Source organism: Mobula birostris, chromosome 26 (genome assembly GCF_030028105.1).
Source record: "Mobula birostris isolate sMobBir1 chromosome 26, sMobBir1.hap1, whole genome shotgun sequence".
NCBI lineage: Eukaryota > Metazoa > Chordata > Chondrichthyes > Myliobatiformes > Myliobatidae > Mobula > Mobula birostris.
Genome location: NC_092395.1, coordinates 30,020,489 through 30,042,868, shown reverse-complemented (window position 1 = coordinate 30,042,868; position 22,380 = coordinate 30,020,489). Strand labels below are relative to the sequence as shown.

General features: G+C 40.2%; 1 protein-coding gene across 1 annotated transcript in view; it reads right to left on the bottom strand.

Annotated features, from left to right (window-relative positions):
• LOC140188020 (neurturin) overlaps nt 1–22,380 on the bottom strand; it is a 137,136-nt gene that overhangs the window by 5,601 nt on the left and 109,155 nt on the right. Inside the window, exon 2 of the mRNA XM_072243918.1 lies at nt 17,340–17,541. Within this exon, the coding sequence (XP_072100019.1) occupies nt 17,340–17,514 (175 nt within the window). The 5' untranslated portion in view covers nt 17,515–17,541. The remainder of the gene's footprint in view (nt 1–17,339; nt 17,542–22,380) is intronic.

Sequence of the window (22,380 nt, the reverse complement as noted above, 5' to 3'; positions counted from 1 at the left end):
TCAAATCTCCCCTCATTCTTCTACGCTCCAGGGAATAAAGTCCTAACCTATTCAACCTTTCTCTGTAACTTGCCTCCTCAGACTGCAGATGTAACATGGACTCCGACCTCCTTAGAGATTAACTAAGAAAGGATTGCCTGAAGCTGTTTTAAGTTCTGCAGCAATACATCATCAGAGTTCATCATTTCTATACTTGTCTACTTCAGTTCTTAATGCAAAATAGCCTATTTTTAAAGGAATTAAATTGGTCTTAATTAAAACAATAGGAAAAGATCTTGGAAATGGTGATAAAACCTTACACAATGCAAATTCAATGCTTAACAGTTGGTCCTCAAAACTTTCCACATAAGCAATAGAATATTTGCAAGTGTTACTCTTTGTCAGAATTCTGACTCTTCACCTTGCCATAAAGTATTACTGATGCTTTTACTGATCCATCAGACCCCCAACTGCAAGTGGATTACAGATAAAGAAGGACGTTCGGTTCACCCAAGTTCATTCTTTCTGAACTGTCCTAAAATCACGCATTTTGCGTGTGTTGCTTTGGCAACCATTTTGTTTTACAGGAACCAGATTTACTGTTTCACTTGGAGCTTACCTTATTTGCCAAGTAGAATGCACCCAAATTTGCTGCTTATTTGTTGAATCTGTGATCCATAATTTTCTATGGTAACCTTTTCCATGATTTTAACAATTTTATAATCCTCTGAAATACTATTTCGCAAATCTTTCCTCTCAACACTAAATAGCCTGTCTCCCTTAAAAGGTAGAATAACAACCTTATTCACAGTCACAATGGAGATGTGTGAGAAATTCTGCTGTCAATCCTGTTAGTAATCACCTGAGAATAGCTGACTGATTGATTTTATAACTGTATTTATATTTATATTTAATGTGTTTGGAAAAATTATCCTGCAGTTTCTGTCTTATATTCTCTCCATTCCTTAAATAGGCTCTGTTTCTGGGCAAATCGACTTTGATTGCTCTGTTATAAATTGTTTGTCATGATCTTGTTCATAGATACTGCCTAAAAGTCACAGCATTAACCTGAGCTCAAAATCCACTGGTGCTGCCTGATCTGCTAAGTATTTCCAGCAATCTGACTTTATGTTATGATACTCTACTGGTACCCATCTAACCCTTTGAAGGAGAATTCTTTAAAGGTCTTTTTGGTTTGCTGCAGATCATGACTCAATCACTCACTCACTCAATCTGAGCAAACTTTACAATTGTCCTGAATTAGGAGACATTTCTAAGTTTGAGTATATCACAATGAGTTGGTGTAGGTAAAATGTTTGTGTGATGGATGGGATAACAATCAATGTCCAACTATCTTTCTCCAGTTCGAAGTTCAATGTAAATTTATTATCAAAAGGCATATACGTTACCATATACAACCCTGAGATTCATTTTCTTGCCAGTATTCACAGTAGAAGAAAGAAACACAATAGAATCAATGAAAAACTACACACAAAGAAAGACGGACAACCAATGTGCAAAAGAAGACAATCTGTGGAAACGCAAAAACAAAGAAATATATAAATAAATAATACTGAGAACATGAGTTGTAGAGTCCTTCAGCCCATAGGTTATGGAATTATTTTAGAGTTGAGGTGAGAGTTGGTTCAGGAAACTGATGGTTGAAGGGTAATAACCCTTATACAGTCCTTTATTCCTGTCGCTTATAATAGGATGAGGATATTTTTGGCAGCAACAGCTCCAGAATGTATTGATGCCTTTCAGAAGATGATGATGAGTGACATCAAGGAGCTACTGATGATTTCAAAACCTATTACAACCAGATTTGCAGGACTGAGAACTACCAATTGTCATGCTAATATAAATGAAAATCAGATCAGACAGACAAGTCAACAGTTTACCCAAAGCTAAAGTTCCATTCAGTACTTGTGCAGCCTGGTCTATGTGGCCTGATTTTGACCTTGTGGAACTGGATAAAACCAAGCCATCAGTTAACATGTTGCCCTGGCATTATGTTTATCCCATCAGCTCTTCTGAGCAGTGAGGAGGGCACTCTCCAGAAACCTTATCTTTGTACTGATGAAGATTAGTGTAAACGACATCATTTGCACCCAGCTGCTGCTTGGTCTAGAAGTAACTCAAGCTGCTTGTCTAGTTGTCCGACCAAGTGGAAAGGCTTTCAGACTAGAAGAGCAGCAGAAAGATGTGCATTTTTTGCAGAGTTTTTTCATAGTTTAGGTAGAGCATAATCCCAGTGCCCAACTACACACACTACTTACTGGCTGACTCTTCATCCATCCTGTGGTGACTTCATGCCACCCAATATCCAAATTACCACTTCGCACTGAATTCAGATGGGACACTTACCCATCCTGTGCAGGTGAACTTCAAGGGCCAAAACCTCTCAAGACGCACACTGTGTACTTCCATAGGGTTTGTTCTGCATGCAGCTTTCAAATCTCCAGTTAAGTTCAGCCCTACACAGTTCTCTCACTATTACACTAGGACACGATTAACTATAGTTCATTGTTGCTCTAGTTACATGACAGCAGCCAACCAGCCGTGATCAGCTCTACTTTGTTGCCCCTGGCTCCAACAGAGCAGTGAAAAGAAGCCGAATCTCCCAAATCGCCAAACTACGTCAGTGCCCAAATATCTGGGTTGGTGCCTGCTAAAGTAATGACAAAGATGCAGTGGTGAGAAGAGATGATCAGAGGTGACAATATTTGTTTTGGGATTGAAATATATCTACAAAACAAGAAAATAGAATATAGTGAGCAATGCTTTGGTTCAGCCCACTCTTCCTGCTCAGACATTACATGATGAGTTTTGTATTAGTCCACAGATGCCACTTTCAAACTGTGGAAATACTGTATATCTATTGTACTTATAGAAGGATCCCTTTTGGTTTGAACAAAGGAATTAGGGACAGAAAACATAATATTTTTATTATCATTGAGTATCATAATGAAGTGTCTAGAGAAAAGGCATGAACTCAGTGGGGTCCACATCCACAGATCCCTCAACTTGCAGCACAAGTTGATATGGTGGTTAAGAAGGTACGTTGGCCATCATTAATTGGGGGATTGAGTTCAAGAACTGCGAGGTGATATTTCACTCTACAAAACCCTGGTTAGACAACACGTTTCAATTCAATTCAGTTCAATTCAAAACTTGGGAGTGTTGTGTTCATTTCTGGTCACCTCATTAAAAGAAGGTTGTGGAAGCTTTAGGGAGGGTGCAGAGGAGATCTACTAGAATGCTGCCTGGATTGTGAGGATAAGTTGAGCGAGCTAGGTCTTTTCTCTTTGAAACAAAGGAGGATAATGATTGCCTTGATAGAGGTGTACAAGATGATAGGCATAGATAGAGTGGACAGCCAGCGACTTCTTGCCAGCCAGAAATGGCTAATAGGAGAGGTCATTACTTTAAGGTGTTTAGAGGGAAGTATGGGAGGGATGTCAAAGGTAGAATTTTTTACACAGAGGGTGATGGGCGTGTGGAATGTGCTGCCAGGAGTGGTGGTAGAGGCAGGTACAAAGGAACATGTAAGAAACCTTAGGTAGGCATACGGATGAAAGAAAAATGGAGGGCTATGTAGGAGGGAAGGGTTATGTTGATCTTAGAGTAGGTTAAAGGGTTGGCACAACATTGTGGGCTGAATGGCCTGCACTGAGCTGTACTGTTCTATGTTCTATATTAACTTACAGGCTGCCTTTTTGCTACATTGCTGCAGAACTCAATTACTTCAACAGTAACGTAGCAAAAGCAAACAAAAGTAGTCTGAGATCTAGACTTATCTAACCCTTTAAACATGGCCTTCCCCTTGGCTCTCCAGGGATTTACAGAAGAGTGTCTCAGTTAACACCTACCCAACCCCATCATTCGTACTGGCTTTTGGTGCCCCCATTCTAATTAGCAAACAATTGGAACTGCTTCATGTCTGTATAAAGTGCCTGAATGTTTCACATTTTAGTCAGAAAGGGAAATGGCTCCACAAAATATAAATTACACAGCAGTGGGCAGATCCAGTCCTATTTTTGTAGGCTTTACTGAGTTTGCTAATGAAATCCAGAACGGCTGTTGCTTCCTGCCAATGCTGCTGTTTGAGAGGGAGAGCACAGGATTCATACTGTATCCCTCGGCGCTACGACAACACTAGACAGGAGATGGCACAGCCTTTGGGAGTCACAACACACGGTCCGGAGGGCTGGAGGATGGAATAATCAGAAATAATATATAAAAGCTGCATCTAAGTCAATCTAATATTATGAACATTTTGTTTCCCTGAGGGGGGAGTGGAATGTGAACAGACAGCAGGAGGAGACTGAACTGGAAGAAGAAAAATTATCATCAACTGGGAAGATTTCCTAAATGAAAACATAATGTACTTTATCATTGATAATCCATCTCATAGCTAAATTTATCCATTCTCGTGCAAAAGTAGGAAGATGAACGGAGTATGGTGTCTCCAGATTTGGGGAAAGGATGTGGGACAGTGACCACAGAAAATTTCAAATTCTTAGCTCTATTTGTGTTGTCATTTGGTGACTTTTTCTTTAAGTTATAATTTGTGGTATATATATAAATAACGAGAAATCGACTGCATTTATACAACCAATTCTGTCTTCTCTATGATCACAGGTTGTATTTAATCACAGGAAAACAAGCAGTAAACATCAGTTCATGGTAATTCACAAACATCCTGAAACCTGAGGAGTTTAATCAATTTAACATGTGGCCTTGTTCTACATTTATTTATTTATTTTTAAAATCATTATTGAAAGTAATTGGGAGGTTTGTTGAGTTTCATCAGTTGGCATGTGTGAATATGTATGAGGATAGGGAGACATTTTCCACAATAGTTTCTCAAGAAATAGAGCTGTGAATTGGAACTAAAGCAGATTGTATCGATCCCTGATATTTTTCAGTTGCAGGCTTTCTTACACAGAGGTCATTATCAACTCCATAAACTGTCATATTCCGTACTGAGCTATTGGTATGTAACTTTAACAAAGGGGAAGAATGACTCCCTCTGTTAGAGCAGTCAAACACTCATTACAACACTGTTTACAATACAGCACTGATGCACAGCTCACCTCATAAACTAGAGGTCAACCATGAGGACTAGTGAAGGAGGCTGGTAGACAATTCTCAAAAGAGCTCAGAAATAAATTAAATTGCTTTCTTTTTTCTGCTGTGAATTGATCATAAATGTCACTTTGTGCTGTCCACACAGTAAGGACTGTTAAAAGTTGGCCAACATCTTTATCGACTTCTCTCTCCAGCACTCTCATAATGCAAGTGCACACGGCACTGCTTAAAAAAATGTGCATTATAATAATGGCCACAGGGCACAGGGGCTGGTCCAGAAGAAACGCTTTTCTGTTGTAGCTGAGACAGTCGACTGTGAGGGCACACAGTCATTCCCCCATGCGTAGAATTGTTGTAGCCCAGTGGTATATTTTGCATGGCCATGACTCAGAGAGTGAGAGACACAAGTTCAGTCCTGACCTTGGCTGCTCTCTGTGAGAAGTTTGCAAAATTCTTCCTGTGACTGGCTTGACTTGCTCTGGTTTCCTTACACATGATTGATTGGTTAATTGACCACTGTAAAATTCTCCCTAGTGAGCAGGTGAATATTATAATCCGATGCAGATGCATAGAGAATGAGAGAAAAGCAGGTTTAGTGCAAGTGGCTAGTTGCTGGTCACTGTAAGCTCAGCGTCTGCTCCATAGTGTATCTCTCTATGACTCTCCATAACAGGGGAATCATCTAACTCTGAATGAGTGCTTAGCCTTAAATGAAATCCGAGCATTCTATTGAAAGGGAAATTATTTGCAAAATAGGGCTACATTTCCTGGATGATTTTACTAAAACTGCAGCCTGACTGTGGAGGAGGCTCTAAGCAACTTGAGCACTTAATAGGAAAGCTTTAATCCAAGGGAAAATGAAAGTGTAGGCAGTGCTTAAGTGTAGGATGTCCATATGACATCCCAGAGCACTTCTCATCCAACTTTTTATAGTGTCGTGATTTTCATTATGGAGCTAAAGGGTAAGGCAACTTAGATACAAGCATCTCATCAAAGTAGGCAGAAAAGTTGGTGAAGCAATGTAAAATATATGGGATCTTCCAGTTTAGAACAAGAGTACAAAAACTTAATGTTAAAACTGTACAAATCACTGGTCAGGGCACAGCCAGAATAGCAACCTCAGCTTCCATTACAAAGCAAATTAAAACCACTGGCAGAGTACCAAGGAAATTAACTTGACTGAAAGATTTTAACTAAATAAATTGATGCAATTTTAATTGGATCAGAAAAGTGAACGTGAGATCTGATCATGAAGCTGAAAGTTCAGCTAATAAACTGAAAACAAATTCCTCTAGTCAGTAAAGCCAGAATTATAAAGCAAAAGTAAAGGAGAAATTAAGTAGATTTACTTCAACTCTAGTTAAGGCATGATCCTATGAGAAACAGCAGTGGAGACTGAATCCATCCCATCTTCTAAAAGGGAAGCGGGTAATGAAAATGCAAGGAATTTAGAGAAAGGGTGAGCAATATCTTTTTCAGACAGTTGGCTCAGGCATGGTGGGCATAATGACTTCTGTCTGTGCTATAAAAACCAATGACTCACTTGCTGGAAGTGATAAAGGAGGTAAATTCCCATTGCCGTTTTGCCGTGATTAGCAATGAGCTGCAGGTTCCAACTCTTCTGACTTGGCCCAGTACAAATGTATTTCACAATTCGAACCACCTTGCCATACTACTCTCACCCATTTCCTCGTCACTCATTACCACTAAGCTGATGATATGATTGATCTGGTTTAAAACTACTTCAACATCTTGGAATAAGCCCTCTGTACACTTCACATCAGCATTCGTAATGGATTACAGTGTGTTATCTGCTTGCTTGGAGTCTTTACAGCAGGGGTATTATGAATAGTTGTTGTTTTTTTGGCAAAAAATTATTTCCAAGGGTAACACATTTTTCAGCTGTTTTCTCCTTGACGCCCAGTGTTGGCGCTACCATCTGTTACAGATCCCTTCTTGGTGCAAAACTGCATATGATGACCCAAACAAAACAGAACAGAAATCACTGCCAATATTCTGTGAGTCTATTGGCACCTGTGGTTGAGAAACAGAGTTAACACTTTTTCAATGATCTTTCACTGGTGACTGGCATGAATCAATGCAGGAACATCAATCTGAACCCTTCTCTGTCATTGCTGCCAGAACTGCTATTTCCACCATCTGCAATATTTTAGTGAAACATGAATTCACATCCTACTCCAGAGAACAGAACTAGGTTGCTCCTTCAATGCAGTAGCAAGGGAGTGTCGTATTGTAGGGGAGCGACATAAAACAGTGCCTTCCTTTGTCCAACCCCACACATGCTGGAGTGGATGTAGAAGAGCACAGTGCAATTTTCAAAAAATCTTGGGAATTTCAGTATATATACACTGAAATTCACCATATACACTATACGTATGGTGTATATGTCTGTATGTGTACATGATAGATGGCTAGAAAGAAAACCTCAAGTATATTTTGAAAATTGTACTTGGATCTTCTAGTAGTAAAGATATACTCACTGTTTTGTGGTGATATCGCGTGTAAGAACGTGATTGGACAGAGTTCGGAGCGTGCGCAGAAATGAGAGAATGATCTAGAAAGCATGGCTGTAAGAAATGTGGTTGCTGTTTGCTGTTGTAAATAAAAGTTCTAGTTCTTATTCTTCCAGAATATGGTTTGTTCTTAGTAACCCACAGTATGTATAAAGAACACATGTTTAAATTTATACAGTATACAAGTTTAGACATGCACACCCATATATCTGTCTATCTATCTATATACATACATAGAGAGATAGATAGGTAGCTAGACTGTAGATATATAGACAAAGATATAGTTAGACAAATATGCAGATGTTCATATATATAATATATACACTGTGGATTCTGGTTAATTGGGCCATCAGTTAATCGGGCAGCCGCTTATTTGAGACAACTCGTAAAGAACAAAAACTAATCAAGAAAACAGCCAGGATGTCTTTTGCTCATTTGGGACACTCTGCCGCGTAATTGAGGTAGGAGACCGTTGCCGAACAAATTCTAACTAGCGTTAGTTGTGTGCACTTGCATGGCCATTAGATACAACACTGTGCTTCAAACGAACAGTTTTTAAACAGCATCATTTGCATGTGTTTGTGTTCAAAAAGCAGCAACATTTGTCACCGATAGTTGGTGGGAAATAAGCAGCAAAACAATTCAGAGCTGTTTTGCTCACTGCGGTTTTAAACATTCAGGCTTAGAGATGCCGGAAACACCCAGGAGTGAAGATAAAACAATTTCACTACTTCAACAAGTTAGAAACTATGAAGAATGTGAAGGTATTGAATTCTTCATAATTTCTACTTTGAAAGTAACATCTTGAATGTTAGAATAAAAATGAAGATATGAAAGATGCAATTATTGAGGGCATTGTTCCACATTTTATTTAAATACCTAATTTGTTATTCAGTTTCTTTTTTATATACCTCTTAACTAATTCCCTTATTTAGATCCTTCCTAAAATGTGCTATCGTTGCAACACTCAACTTCACTGATTCAAAGGTCAGAGCTTGAACCTCCTACCTGACCGCCTCCAACTACACCTGCGATTGTCCCTGGCAATGGAAGTCCCCTGCAATTCTTACTCGGCACCGTTCCCAAAAATCTTAGTAATGTTTAGAACACATCTGACGGTGTGATTTGAGATAATCTGGTGTAATCCCTGATCACTGGAGCCAGCCACTTAGACTGTATAACTTCAGGTAGTTGGCTGCCACAACATGCAGTGTGTGCGTGCGTGTGTGTGTATGTATGTGCATACAATATACTCTCAGCAGCTGTATAAAAGATGCTTCATATAACATCAAGATCTAGTAGCTTACTGCTCTATGTTGGACCTGCATAGACTCAAGAGGTTCAGTTATCAAGACAGCATTTGATTATCTGCTTTTTTGTAACTGGGTTGTAATAGATATTTCAAAGCAATTCTGTAGGTACAGTGCACATAACTTCAGTCACGCAGATGACCTTGAATTGATCTACACTAATGATAAGAGATATGGTTGCTGGCTCATTCAGCGAGCTAGAGGGTCTGCTATATTGCTCCCTGAAATTCTTAGCTCTGATTGTTATGCTTTGTAACTTCAAAACATTAAATTAATTCAAAGGAAGACACGGGGAGTCCAGGAATATCGGTGTATTGTGTCATTACTTTAATGAGGCGCACACATATCATGTGGTTAAATGATGTATGCAATGAACATACGTTTACATATTAATTAATTAATCATTATACAAGATTACTCAAATATTATTGAAATATCAAATACACAACATTGATCATATAATGGCATAAGGTGAGAAATGCATTTTTCTCCTTTTTTCTGCCTTTTTATGCATTGCTCTTTGGGTTCGTGTCTAAATTAGTCAGTAAATTTGATCTCTAGAAAGGTGTGAAGAGCTGATCAAACAGTTGCTGGGATACGTGAGTTTGCCTTAAATAAGCACCATTATTTTTTTAATTGACAGCTGTAGGGGATTAAGCAATTAAGCTAATTAACCTTAACAAGATGTGAGGGGCTATTTGAAGCTGGCTCAAGATCTGACTTTGCTGAAAATAATTGGAACTTCTAAATCAATGTCAGTAATTAGCATTTATAATTGGTGTGTATGGAATTGGCAGTCAACTACCTGTAGTTACACAGTATAAATAGCTGCCCCCAGTGATCATGAGACTACATCAGATTATCTCAAATGACACCAGCAAACGTGTTCTAAACATTACTAAGATTTTTGGGAACTGTGCCAAGTAAGAATTGCAGGGGACTTCCATGGCCAGAGCAACTGCAGCTGCAGGTGGAGGCGGTCAGGTAGAAGAGTTTGATTTTGAAACTTCTTTAGTGTTGCCCTAACGCATCAGCGAAGCAGAGTGGTGCAAGGATAGCACGCTTTAAGAAGGATCTAAATGCGGCAGTGGGTGACAACCCAGACTGACAACCAAGAAAATGCAGTGAGCTCTGAAGGGCACCTTACTCTCTGATCAATATTTGATTCTGAGTACAGCTGGAGAAGTAGTTTTACCTGGCATATGCAGCCAGCACATTGCATCAGCCCCGTACTACAGAGACGAAGGATTTCTTGTTCCAGTATTGTTTCTTTCCACATATTTTTAGAATAAGGCAGAAAACAAATATTTGTTACACCTGCCCATATGCTTCCTCCCTCTCCACCATTAATGACTCCAACAGTCCTTCCAGGTGAGGCAACACTTCACCTGGGAATCTACTGGGGTCATCTATTGTGCCCAGTGCTCCCCGATGCTGCCCCCTCCACATTGGTAAGGCCCATAGCAACTTGGGGGACCGCTTCGACAAGTGCATCTGCTCCATCCGCCCCGAGCAGAACTTCCCAGTAGCCAAACATTTTGATTCTAATTCCCATTCATATTGTGCCAAGATGAGGCAATGCTCAGGCTGGAGGAGCAACACCTTGCATTCCATCTGTTCAGCTTCCAACCTGACGGCATGAACATTGATTACTCCTTCCAGTAAAAAAAATTCTCCCGACCCTTCCTCTATTCCCCACTCTGACCTTTTCCCTCTTCTCACCTGCTTATTACTTCCCCCTGGGTCCCCTCCTTCCCTTTCTCCTATCAGATTCCTTCTTCTCCCTTGACCTTTCCCACCCACCCGGTGTTGCACCTTGTGTGGTACTCAGCCTTGGTAGGACAAATGCAAGGGGATAGTACACTGTTAAGGGTAAGACCCTTATCGGTGTTGCTGAGCAGAGAGTTCATAGCTCCACGAAAGTTGCTACACAGGTAGATAGGGTGGTTAAGAAGGCTTATGGAATGCTTGCTTTTATGAGTCAAGGCACTGAGTTTAAAAGTCAAGAGGTTATGGTGCAAATTAAGCCACCTACAGTTCTGGTTGCCCCACTATAGGAAGGATGTTGAGGCTTTGGAGAGGGTGCAAAAGAGGTCACCAGGATGCTGGTTTAGAGGGCATGTGCTGTCATGAGAGGTTGGACAAACTTGAGTTGTTTTCTCTGGAGCAGCGGTGGCTGAGGAGAGATCTGATAGAGGTTTATAAGATTATGAGAGGCATAGACAGAGTAGATAGGGAGTATCTTTCCCCAGCGTAGAAATGTCTAATACCAGAGGGCATGCATTGAAGGGAGAGGACATAGGTTCAAAGGGGATGTGTGGGGTAAGTTTTTTACTCAGAGATTGGTGGATGCCTGGAATGTGCTGCTTGGTATGGTGGTAAAGACAAATACATCAGAGGCTTTTACAAGACATTTGGATAGGCACATTAATGTGAGGAAGATGGAGGGATATGCAGACATCCCACCTCTCCCGGAACTTCCGTGAGTCTCCCGCATATTAATAGTGGCTCCCTGATGCCCGCAAATTATATACAGTGTCCCGGAAATTGATTTTTTTTGAGAGCGAGCGTGAGAGAGCACGCAAGAAAGAGCAAGAGAGCGAGCGCAAGAGCAAGAAAGCAAGCACGAGCGAGAGCGACCGCGAGAGAGAAAGCGAGAGCAAGAGCGAGCACGAGAGAGCGAGAGCCAGAGAGTGAGCGTGAGTGAGAGTGACCACGATCAAGAGAAAGAGCGAGAGAGTTCCAAAAAAAGTCAGAGTAGCAGAGTGCTCCAAAAAAAGAAAATATAAAACGTACGTCACCCCAGACTACCCTAAAGTGTACCCCGCCTAATAGGGGTCAAAATAATGACAGTGTTGCTCTCTGCACTGTTTGCAACAATGACTTTTCTATTGCCCATGGTGGGTTAAGACTGTAAAGACGTGTTGAGGTGAGTTTAACAGGTGTCATTCGTTCATTAGCATAGCTAACGTTATTTAAACTAGCTGGCTAGCTGCTAAGGAGCTACTCTATTGCAGACATCACACCTCTCCCAGAAGTCTCCCGCAAATTGATGGTGCTACCTCCCTGAAATCAGTTTTTACAGGGTGGGATGTCTGGATATGGGCATGGTGTAGGTAGGAGGGATTAGTGTTTGAGGGTTTCTGATTTACTTTTTTGCTGGTCTGGCACAACATTGTGGGCCAAAAGGCCTGTACCTGGGCTGTACTGTTCTCTGTCTAAATAGCAGATCTAAAGTTTAGAGTGATGATAAAAGAAATGATCTTCAGCAATGGTTCTTCTGATCTTTTGCAGTTATTTTTGCAGATCAGCCATAGAAATGTTGGGAAAATGAAATTAACCATATAACAATTACAGCACAGAAACAGGTCATCTCGGCTTTTCTAGTCCATGCCGAACTCTTACCCTCACCTAGTCCCACCGACCTACACTCAGCCCATAACCCTCCATTCCTTTCCTGTCCATATAGCTGTCCAATTTAACTTTAAATGACAACATCAAACCTGCCTCAACCACTTCTACTGGAAGCTCGTTCCACACAGCTACCACTCTCTGAGTAAAGAATTTCCCTCTCATGTTACCCCTAAACTTTTTCCCTTTAACTCTCAACTCATGTCCTCTTGTCTGAATCTCCCCCACTCTCAATGGAAAAAGCCTATCCACATCAACTCTATCTATCCCCCTCATAATTTTAAATACCTCTATCAATTCCCCCCTCAACCTTCTACGTTCCAAAGAATAAAGACTCAACTTGTTCAACCTTTCACTGTAACTAAATAAACTGAAATTAAATAAACTTCTCTACTGCTGCTTCACCGGCTTTCACAGTTTTCCTGTGACCTACTGTCCTGGTTGATAATCTGACCATTTATCTTACAGAAAAACACAACACAGTTTGCAACCCAAACAGGAGCATCTCATACGAATATACGGGGAAAATGAGACTGAGTGGACCACAAGCCTTTGTGAGCCTGTTCTGCTATTCAGTACAACCAGGACTGATCTCATTATTGGCTTCAAACTCACTTTCCTGCCCTACTCCCAAAGTCCTAAATTTTTCCCATAAATTAAGAATCTAACCTGTTCAGCCTTGAATATACTTAGTGCCTCCATATCCGTCAATAACTATTAGGCACTAACACACAGTTTTATAGTACCATAGTAGTATTAATAGTGCTCTAATTTGTTGTGTATTTCATTTAACTACATAATTTATTACTCCGTTTACCTTTTTATACCTTTTTAACTATTTCTTGAAACTTCAGCTAATTGGGGCAGCCACTTATTTGGGCCAAAATGTACTGGTTCTGATGTGTCCCAGTTTAACTGGAATCCGCTGTATTATGATTGGGCCCTGTATCTAAGGAAAGATGTGCTGGCCCTGGAGAAGGTCCAGAGGAATTTCACAAGAATGGTCCTGGGAATGAAGGCTTAACACATGAGGAGCATTTTATGTTTCTGGATCTGTACTGTATGAAGTTTAGAAAGATGAGGGGGATCTCATTGAAAAATACCAAATGCTGAAAGGCCTGGATAGAGTGGACAGACGTAGGAGAGTTACAGTCTGAGGGCACACATCAGAATAGAGGGACATCCCTTTAAAACTGAGATGAAGAGGAATATCTTCAGCCACAGGGTGGTGAATCTGTAGAAGTCGCTGCCACAGAGGGCCATAGATGTCGCCATTGGGAGTACTTAAGGTAAAGATTGATACATTCTTGATTAAGTAGGTGAAGGGTTATGAGGAGAAGAAAGGAGAATGGAATTGAGAACAAACTCAGCTACAGTTGAATGGTGGAGCAGACACGATGGGCCAAATGGCCCAACACTGCTCCTATATCTTATAGTCTAACACATTAGTGGGATTGGTCTAAACACTGGAACAAGGAAATAGCTCCTTCCCATCTAGTCTAAAAGCATCTTTTAATATTCTCCACTTAAGCTCCTTTAATTCCAAAGAAAACAACCCCATCCTATCCAGTCCTTCTTCATTATTAATGTTTTCCAATCCTGGCAGCCTTCTCATAAATATCTTTTGCATCCTCTACAGTCTAATTACATTTCCCATCATGTGGTGACCAGAACTGTACACAACATTCAAGTTGCAGCCCAACAAGCGTTGTGCGCAAGAAAGCAGCACTCCTTATAAAGGACCCCCATCATCCAAGCCAAGCCCTCTTCTCATAACTACCATCGGGCAGGATGTTCAGGAGCCTTAGGTTCCACACCACCAAGTCAGGAATGGTTATTATCCTACAACCATCAGGCTCCTGAACCACGGTGAATAATTTCACTCATCTCAACATTGAACTGGCTCCACAACGCGTAGACTCACTTTCAAGGACTCTACAACTCAGTATTATTAATTTACTTTTGGGTTTTTTTTTGCACAATGTGCCTTCTTTTGCACATCAGTCATTTGTCAATCCTTGGTGCTTATGGTTTTTCATAAGTTCTATTGTATTTCTTTATTTTCCTGTAAATGCCTGCAAGAAGCCAAATCTCAAGGTAATATATGGTATCATATATGTACTTTGATAATAGATTTACTTTGAACTTTGAACCTACCCAAACCTCAGACTTCTCCGTATTAATTTGCATTTGCTACTTTAATGCCCAAGAGCATCTACATCCCTCTGAAAATAAACAAATATCCTCCTCCCTGTCAACAACACCACCTATTTTTATTGAAATGCAAATTTCTTAATTGTCCACTCAACCTTTAATTTAACATTATTAGTATATACATCAAAGTTCAAAGGAGAATGTGGAGGCCCAGCAGTAACAGAAGAAGTTTTCAATCATTGACCTCTGCTTCTTGCCAGTGAACCAAATTTGGATCCAGCTCGCCACTCTCTTGTTCCGAAATGCACTTTTATTTTGACCAACCTGCCATACAGGACTTCGTCAAAAGCCTTGCTGAGGTCCATGACCGAACATCAAATACACTGCCCATGTTGTCATTTATTTATTTTCAAAAAAAATAAATTGAATTAGTTAGGCAATCCCTGTCTTTTTAAACAAACATTTATATTATCTTTCAAAATGTATTGCAATAATTTGCCCACCAATGAAGTTGAACTAATTGGCCTTGTGATGACTCTGTTTATGCCTTCCTCCCTTTTTAAACAACAGTACAGCAATAGCTGTCCTTCCATCTGTAACCAGGGAGAACCAACAAATATTGCAATTATGTAGTAAAACTTGCAGTTTTCTCCCTTGCTTCATTTAGCAGCCTTTGCTCAACAATGTTTAATTATAACACACAATTTAAATAAAAGGTCGCCTTTGATCCTTTCTAATTAAATGGAACAGCCTCACAGTCTATCACCTTTTCTTTCATCTGCCATCTTTTTGCATACGAATTCAACAAGTGTATATACCTTGCAAACTCTTTAAGCCCTCATAAAAACTTACCTACTCACCTCTCCCGGCATTTTCAGCAGGCTTGAATATATTGCACTTGGCCTCTTCATCTAAGTCATTAATATAGTGTGTAAATACCTGAGGCTCTGCACTGATCCAGTAGTCAGTTTGCTGTCCTAAAAATGATTTGTGTATCTCTACAAAAAATGCGGGTGAACGCGGCAGGCCAGGCAGCATCTATAGGAAGAGGTACAGTCGACGTCAGGACGAAGGGTCTCAGCCCGAAACGTCGACTGTACCTCTTCCTATAGATGCTGCCTGGCCTGCTGCGTTCACCAGCATTTTGTGTGTGTGTTGCTTAAACTTCCAGCATCTGCAGATTTTCTTGTGTTTGTGTATCTCTGTTCTCTTTCTTTGCCTGTTAACCCATTATCTATTTTCTGTTCATGACTCATTACAAATAACCCTTATCTTGTGGAGCAAGCTTACTGAATAACCTTTGGAAAAACAAATCCACTGATACCTTTTTATCCACCCTACCAATTATGTTCTCACTGTAATAACTTTGTTATACATTTTTGTTTGCATTTCAACTCTTCCTAATCATCTTGTGCTTTCCTTAAAATTCCATTATCACTTCTTTAACTACAAACTCCAAAATTTCCCTGAAAAGTAACATGGCATTAACTGGCTGTGTCCTGATGAAGGGTCTTGGCCCAAAACATTGACTGTACTTTGTTCCATAGATGCTGGCTGGCCACTGAGTTCCTTCAGCGTTTTGTGTGTGTTGTTTGGATTTCCAGCATCTGCAGATTCTCTCTTGTTTGTAGTTTCTTGCTCCTTTTCTCTTCCCCTTTTCTTGAGAAGTATTTCCTAATCCATTGAAACTTTACAGAATCCAGGAAATTTTGGACCATATCAACTGATGCATCCACTGTCTCTAAAGATGCTGCTTTAGTACCCAAGGATGCATTTGTTAGCCCTTATTCCCATTAGTTTATCCAAAACCCTTTTCTCTAGTAATGTTTACTCTTTTAAGTTCCTTACTCCAGTTTTGCAACTAGTTTATCTACAATTTCTGGCAGTCTTCTATTGTACAGATGGATAGACAGGACATATAACAGTACAGCACAGAAACAGGCCCTTCAGCCCACAATGTTGTGCTGAACCAATTAAATTAGTAATCAAATGGCCAACTAAACTGGTCTCTTCTGCCGACACAACGCCCACATCCTTCTATTTTCTTCACATTAGATTAGATTAGATTAGATTAGATTCAACTTTATTGTCATTATGCCGAGTACAGATACAAAGCCAATGAAATGCATTTAGCATCTGACCAGAAATGCAAAGAAGTGTTATTTACAAAATAACTGCAAATAAAAAAAGTCCTACAGCACACAAATACAAAAGTACTGAGACAGTACAATACAGATGCCTCACATTCATGTGCCTATCTAAATGCCTCTTAAAAGCCTCTATTGTTTCTGCCACTAGTACCACCCCAGACAGCACATTCCAGGCACCCAACAATCACCGTGTTAAAAAAAACTTGCCCCTTACATCTCCTTTGAAGTTACCCCTAAAATGCATGCCCTTTGGTATTAGACATTTCAAACCCGGGGAAACGATATTGTCTGTCTATTCGATGTATGCCTCTTGTAATCTTATAAACCTCTATCGGATCTCCCCTCTGCCTCCGACACTCCGGAGTTTGTACAACTTCTCGTTATAGCACATGCCCTCTTATCCTGGTGAACCTCTTCTGTACCAATATACTTGTTTTACTCATTCTTATTAGCTCAGGATTAATACTTGAGACTGTTGAGCCACTTCTTAAATGCAATTTTAAATAAATCTACCGGCATTGTCTTTGCCTTCAATATCTATTTCAGTGAAGAACACAGTGTCAACCATAGAGCCAAGAATTTCATCTGTGTCAGTCTAAGAGTAACTCTCAAACAGAAATACATTTTTACTGTACAATACTGCTACTATGAGCTGACCTATATGTACCTTTCCACATGTGTCAGGGAAAAAGGTACTGGTCCCTTACATTTCACTTTGTAAGTCTGAGGGCTGGGTGGCAGTCTTGGGTCCTGGGGCTGAAGCTCTTCTGATGAGGATGGAGTCATTGCTCTCCCTCTAATGGACACGTTTCTGTAAATAAGGGCTGAAAATATGGTACTGAAGAGCATTGAGGCGACCACCACTACCTTCCATACCTTCATCTTAGAGCATGTCACAGCAGCAAGGCCCTGCAAAATACAACAAAAACCAGGCGTTAGCTTTGGGCAATTTGTCTACAACTGTTCACTGTCATTTTGTCTAATATGGTAAATGAATATTTTATTTGCCCAGCTTGCATTGAATGTCTCCCAATGCATTTAATAACAAAAAATTCTCTTTCCAATCTACCAAGAGCATGATTTATATCTACCCTCAGAAGGGTCTGTTGCCAAAATATTTCAGGTAACATGTTAAACTATAAACCCTGCCTGGTCTCTCAGGAGGAAATAAGAAGATGAAGATGAACAGCAGAGTTATCTTTCCTCCTAGTCAATATTTGTCTTTCATCAAGATTTCTAAATCAGATTATCCAATCATTATTATATTGCTGCTTTGCAGTGTCCAAACTGCATGTGGTACATCTTGGGAGATGGGGGTGGGGGGGGAGGTGTTGTGGAGATATGTCTCTACCAAAGGAGGCATAAGGCACTCCTTGACTCTGTTAGCTTACAATTCACCTTGGGTAAGGTGTAGCACCTGCTTAGCCCCTCGATCAGGGTCACATGAAGCCATGTGAGCAGATGGTGGATCATCGTGTGAACCACTGATGCATATCACAAGTCCTCATTTTCCGACCACTGGCACCAGGCAGACAATCTGTAAAGAGTACTATAAGGGCTGGAGTCACTTGTCTTTTAAGGACATTGTCCAGAAGAAGGCAATGACAAACCGCTTCTGTAGAAAAACTTGCCAAGAACAAACATGATCATGGAAAGATCATGATCGCCTACGTCATATGTCACGGCACACAAACACATAGCAAATGACATCTTGACTACAAAAGTGACCAAGCTTTATCAATGCTTCGCTTTTCATATGGCTGATCTGAAGTAACAACTATAAACCCAGTTTAACAAAAGTAATCGAGGAGAGGAAATATATCTCTGCAACTTCACCATCAAATTTGTGGAGAAAGCAATGTGTTGTTATCGCAAAATTTGATCAGGGTTTTTACAATCACATTTGTGAACTTGATCAAAAGTACTCCTTTCACTCTAAAACACTTTGGGATGCTCCGTGTCTGTACCATGGCTGTTAATTGTAGGTCTTTTCTTTGGATTGTATAATAAAACAAAGCAAGTAATTATTCATGGTAAACTGAACATTTTGGAGAATAGTGCTCTTGCAACATCTAGGAAATTGAGCCCATTGCATCGGATGTTAAATCCAGCAATAAAAAATATTCCAACACTGCCTGTATTTGTTCCATTCAGTGCAAGAAAACAAAAAATATGGAATTAATAAAGCAATTTCTTCATGTGCAGCCAAATGGTAACCCTAAGCAATTCGGATGCCCTTCCAGTACAGAACCAGTGTCAGTAATCTAGGGGGCTACAAGTTTGTGAGTGGCAACAGATATGAACCCTGCTGGTGGCACAGGAGCCAAAGGATGACAGCAAATACAAATCATTGCAAAAAAAAATGAGACATAGTGCTAATGAGCAGGTGAAATGTAAACGTTCACCTGAACACTGTTTGACAGGAATTGAGCTGATGTTACCAAGTTATATTGAGATCATTTGACTAATCATCTGCAAAACCATTGTGCCATGCCAAATTTCATTACCATACTGTGCAATGGCACGATAGTACTATGTTATCATAACAGGATTTCATTAAAGTTCCATGCTACTAAATTAACATTTAAATCTGGACTATGGCTGTCATTTTGAACTGAATTGCAACTCATTCATAATCTGGTGCCTACACATATCCATCACTAATTTTTGACCATGCCCTAGCATGTGACTGTCTTTTACCCTATACCTGTCATAAACCTACTTTACGTACAAAACCCTGCGTCTATTATATGTACCCGTCCACCTAGAGAAAATCCCTTATCTCATCGGATCCCATAGGTTACAACTCTGTGTATATTACTTTCCACTGGTCCACAATTCTGCCATAGCACATAAGGCTGTGGTAAACATAACGCACAGTGTCCACCCATCAGTTTCTATGTACTTAAGTCTGAAGCTTGAATATGCTCACTTGCCTATCACATTTTGCATATCAGCCAGACTATTCATTAATATGATTTTCTCATGTACCAGATGTTATCTATTTGTCTATGGTTGTTCACTGATGCGCCCATTCATGGTGCTGCTTTGCATCAATAGCACATGTTCATTATTTTAGTTATTAGATCGGGAAATTCTGAGTACCATTTATTTTCTTGCTTCAAATTAACTTTGTGATCCATTTCCAGGTATCAATATTTAGTCAAACATTTAATGGTTTTACTGATGCTTTGTACATTAGGTCTGCATGATAAATACTGTACTTATCCAAGATTCAAGATTCATTTATTATCAAAGAATATAAAAATTATACAACAAAGTTGCTGGTGAACGCAGCAGGCCAGGCAGCATCTGTAGGAAGAGGTGCAGTCGACGCTTCAGGTCGAGACCCTTTGTCACGAAGGGTGTCGGCCTGAAACGTCAGTCCTGATGAAGGGTCTCGGCCTGAAACGTCGACTGCACCTCTTCCTACAGATGCTGCCTGGCCTGCTGCGTTCATCAGCAACTTTGATGTGTGTTGCTTGAATTTCCAGCATCTGCAGTATTCCTGTTGTATATATTATACAACCTTGAAATTTGCTGGCTTACAGGTAGCCACAAAGCAAGAAACCTAAAAGAACCCAATTAAAAGAAAAAAAAACAGAATAAAAACTAAAAATAAAAGACCAACACTGGGTGCGCAAGAAAGAAAAGAAATGCAAATCATGCAGACAATTGAAGTGAACAACAACAACATTCCAAAACAAAACTGAATCCTCAGATCTGAACCCCGGAGCAGCCCGGACTAGGCCCAAAGCCTCAATTCTCTGTTCATTATATTAGGGGGCACGGAGCACAGCAGCCAGGGAAGTCCTCATAGCCTCAGTGCCATGGAGATGACTATCGCGGAGAATGAGCGAAATCAGCTCCGGCCCAAACAACACCCTGTCTTTTCAGTCTATCTGGGCCGGTGTTTAAATTGACCCAACAACGAAACATGAAGCAATCGTGTAAACGTCGTCATCATTCAGTGCAGTATCTGTTACTTGTTATTGGCCCACCATTCTCTGAAGTTTTAGCTTAGTATGCCCTGTATTGTAAGTCAATTTCAAATAAGATTTATTCAGGATCTTATGGATTTGAATTAAGAATTCTTAGTTTGCCCAATAGACAAATACTTGATTCAGTGACTTAGCCTGCTGACCTTAAAATAGTATCCTCAAAGTCTGGACCAGATTTGAAACCAGTCGAATGAAATTCTACCCTTCTATACTCTCTGATTAGACAGTAACCGACACTGAAGTGACAACCTCTTGTCAAAGTGGCTATGAGCATGGTTATTAAGGGAAATGGAAATGTCACACGAGGTTAATGCACACTAATGTAGCACAAAGTGAGCTTTTCTTTCCAACATACACTACTTTACATGGCGTGAGTGTACTTAATGCTGACATTGTGTGCCTGAAAGGCAAAGAGTTCTAATCACTGATATTTCTGTGCATCTTAACGTGCACAGCCACTGAATGTTAAATCCCGTGTTACAATATCATTCATTGTGAATGTATTTTTCTTCTCCTATATGCACAGACATACACTTCTGCTTATTTCTGTAGTCCTCTGCTACCTCCCTTAAGTGATCTTTCTTGTTCGGACTTAAACCTTGCAAATGTACATTACGTCTGAAATTACCAATGCTCCCAATTTCTCAGGAGACTCTTCAAATAGAGAAGAACCTCCTGAGCACCACTGCTGACAACTAGGAGAAAACTTTGCTTCACCCACATCGTCTTTTTAATAACAAAACCAAAAGCTGAATTCAAACTGAGGCACAGGGATTGAAGTGTTGATGCTCAGCTCAGTTCAGAAGGATGTGCCACAAACATTGAGCCCTCTGTTCCTCACAGAAGTTTCCAATCTGACTCAGATCAGTCTGTGCTTGTTGGGTTGATGAGATCCCCATTCATTCAGAACTGCAGTCCCAACTATTCAATGGGAATGTTAGAGGCATGAAAATTGTCTTAAGTGCCTGAGCAAACCTTTCTAGCTGTAGTTTTAGGCTGATAATTAGTGAGTTATGAGAATATAATTAGCGACATCTAGATATACAAAACTCACACTTACATGTAAGTCATATTGAGATCACTGTATATAAATGTCGGACATAAGAATATAAGAACATAATATGAAATAAGCCACTCAATCCTCTGTGTCTGCTATTCTACTCAATAAGATTCTGGCTGATATCTCAGAGCTCTTTCTGTACTAACCCATATCCCTAAACGCATAGGAGCAGTCCAAATGCTGTCATTGCTTACTGACGGAGCTTCAATAACTTATTATTATACTAGACAACATCTTTGGTTTCCTTCATGGATAACTTTCCAACCTTTTGCCACTCTAGTCTCCATTCCTCACCCCTTTGTAGAAGACCCAGGTTCCTGGAATTTCTCACCAGCCAACAGTGGGTGAAACTCATTGTGCACCAAGGAACGGATCTTTGTGAGACATTCTTAGAAACCACGAGATTGGAAATAAAGTATTGCTGAAATACGGTCTCTCTGCGATCTAGACCAGGGAATCTGTAGACAGCATCCAACTCTGGTTCCAGCAGGGATTCTAAGGTACGTTCTGACCAAGTGTAGGATTCTTCTTTTATCCCCAGCCAGCATAAAATGGAAAATATTGCTGGGGACACCTTGATTGGACAGATCATACAGGATTTCTTCAGCTAAAATGCTAGGTTAAAAAGCTCTCTTCCTCTCTCCACAGATGCTGCCTGACTAGACAAGCAATTCTGTTTTCATTCCA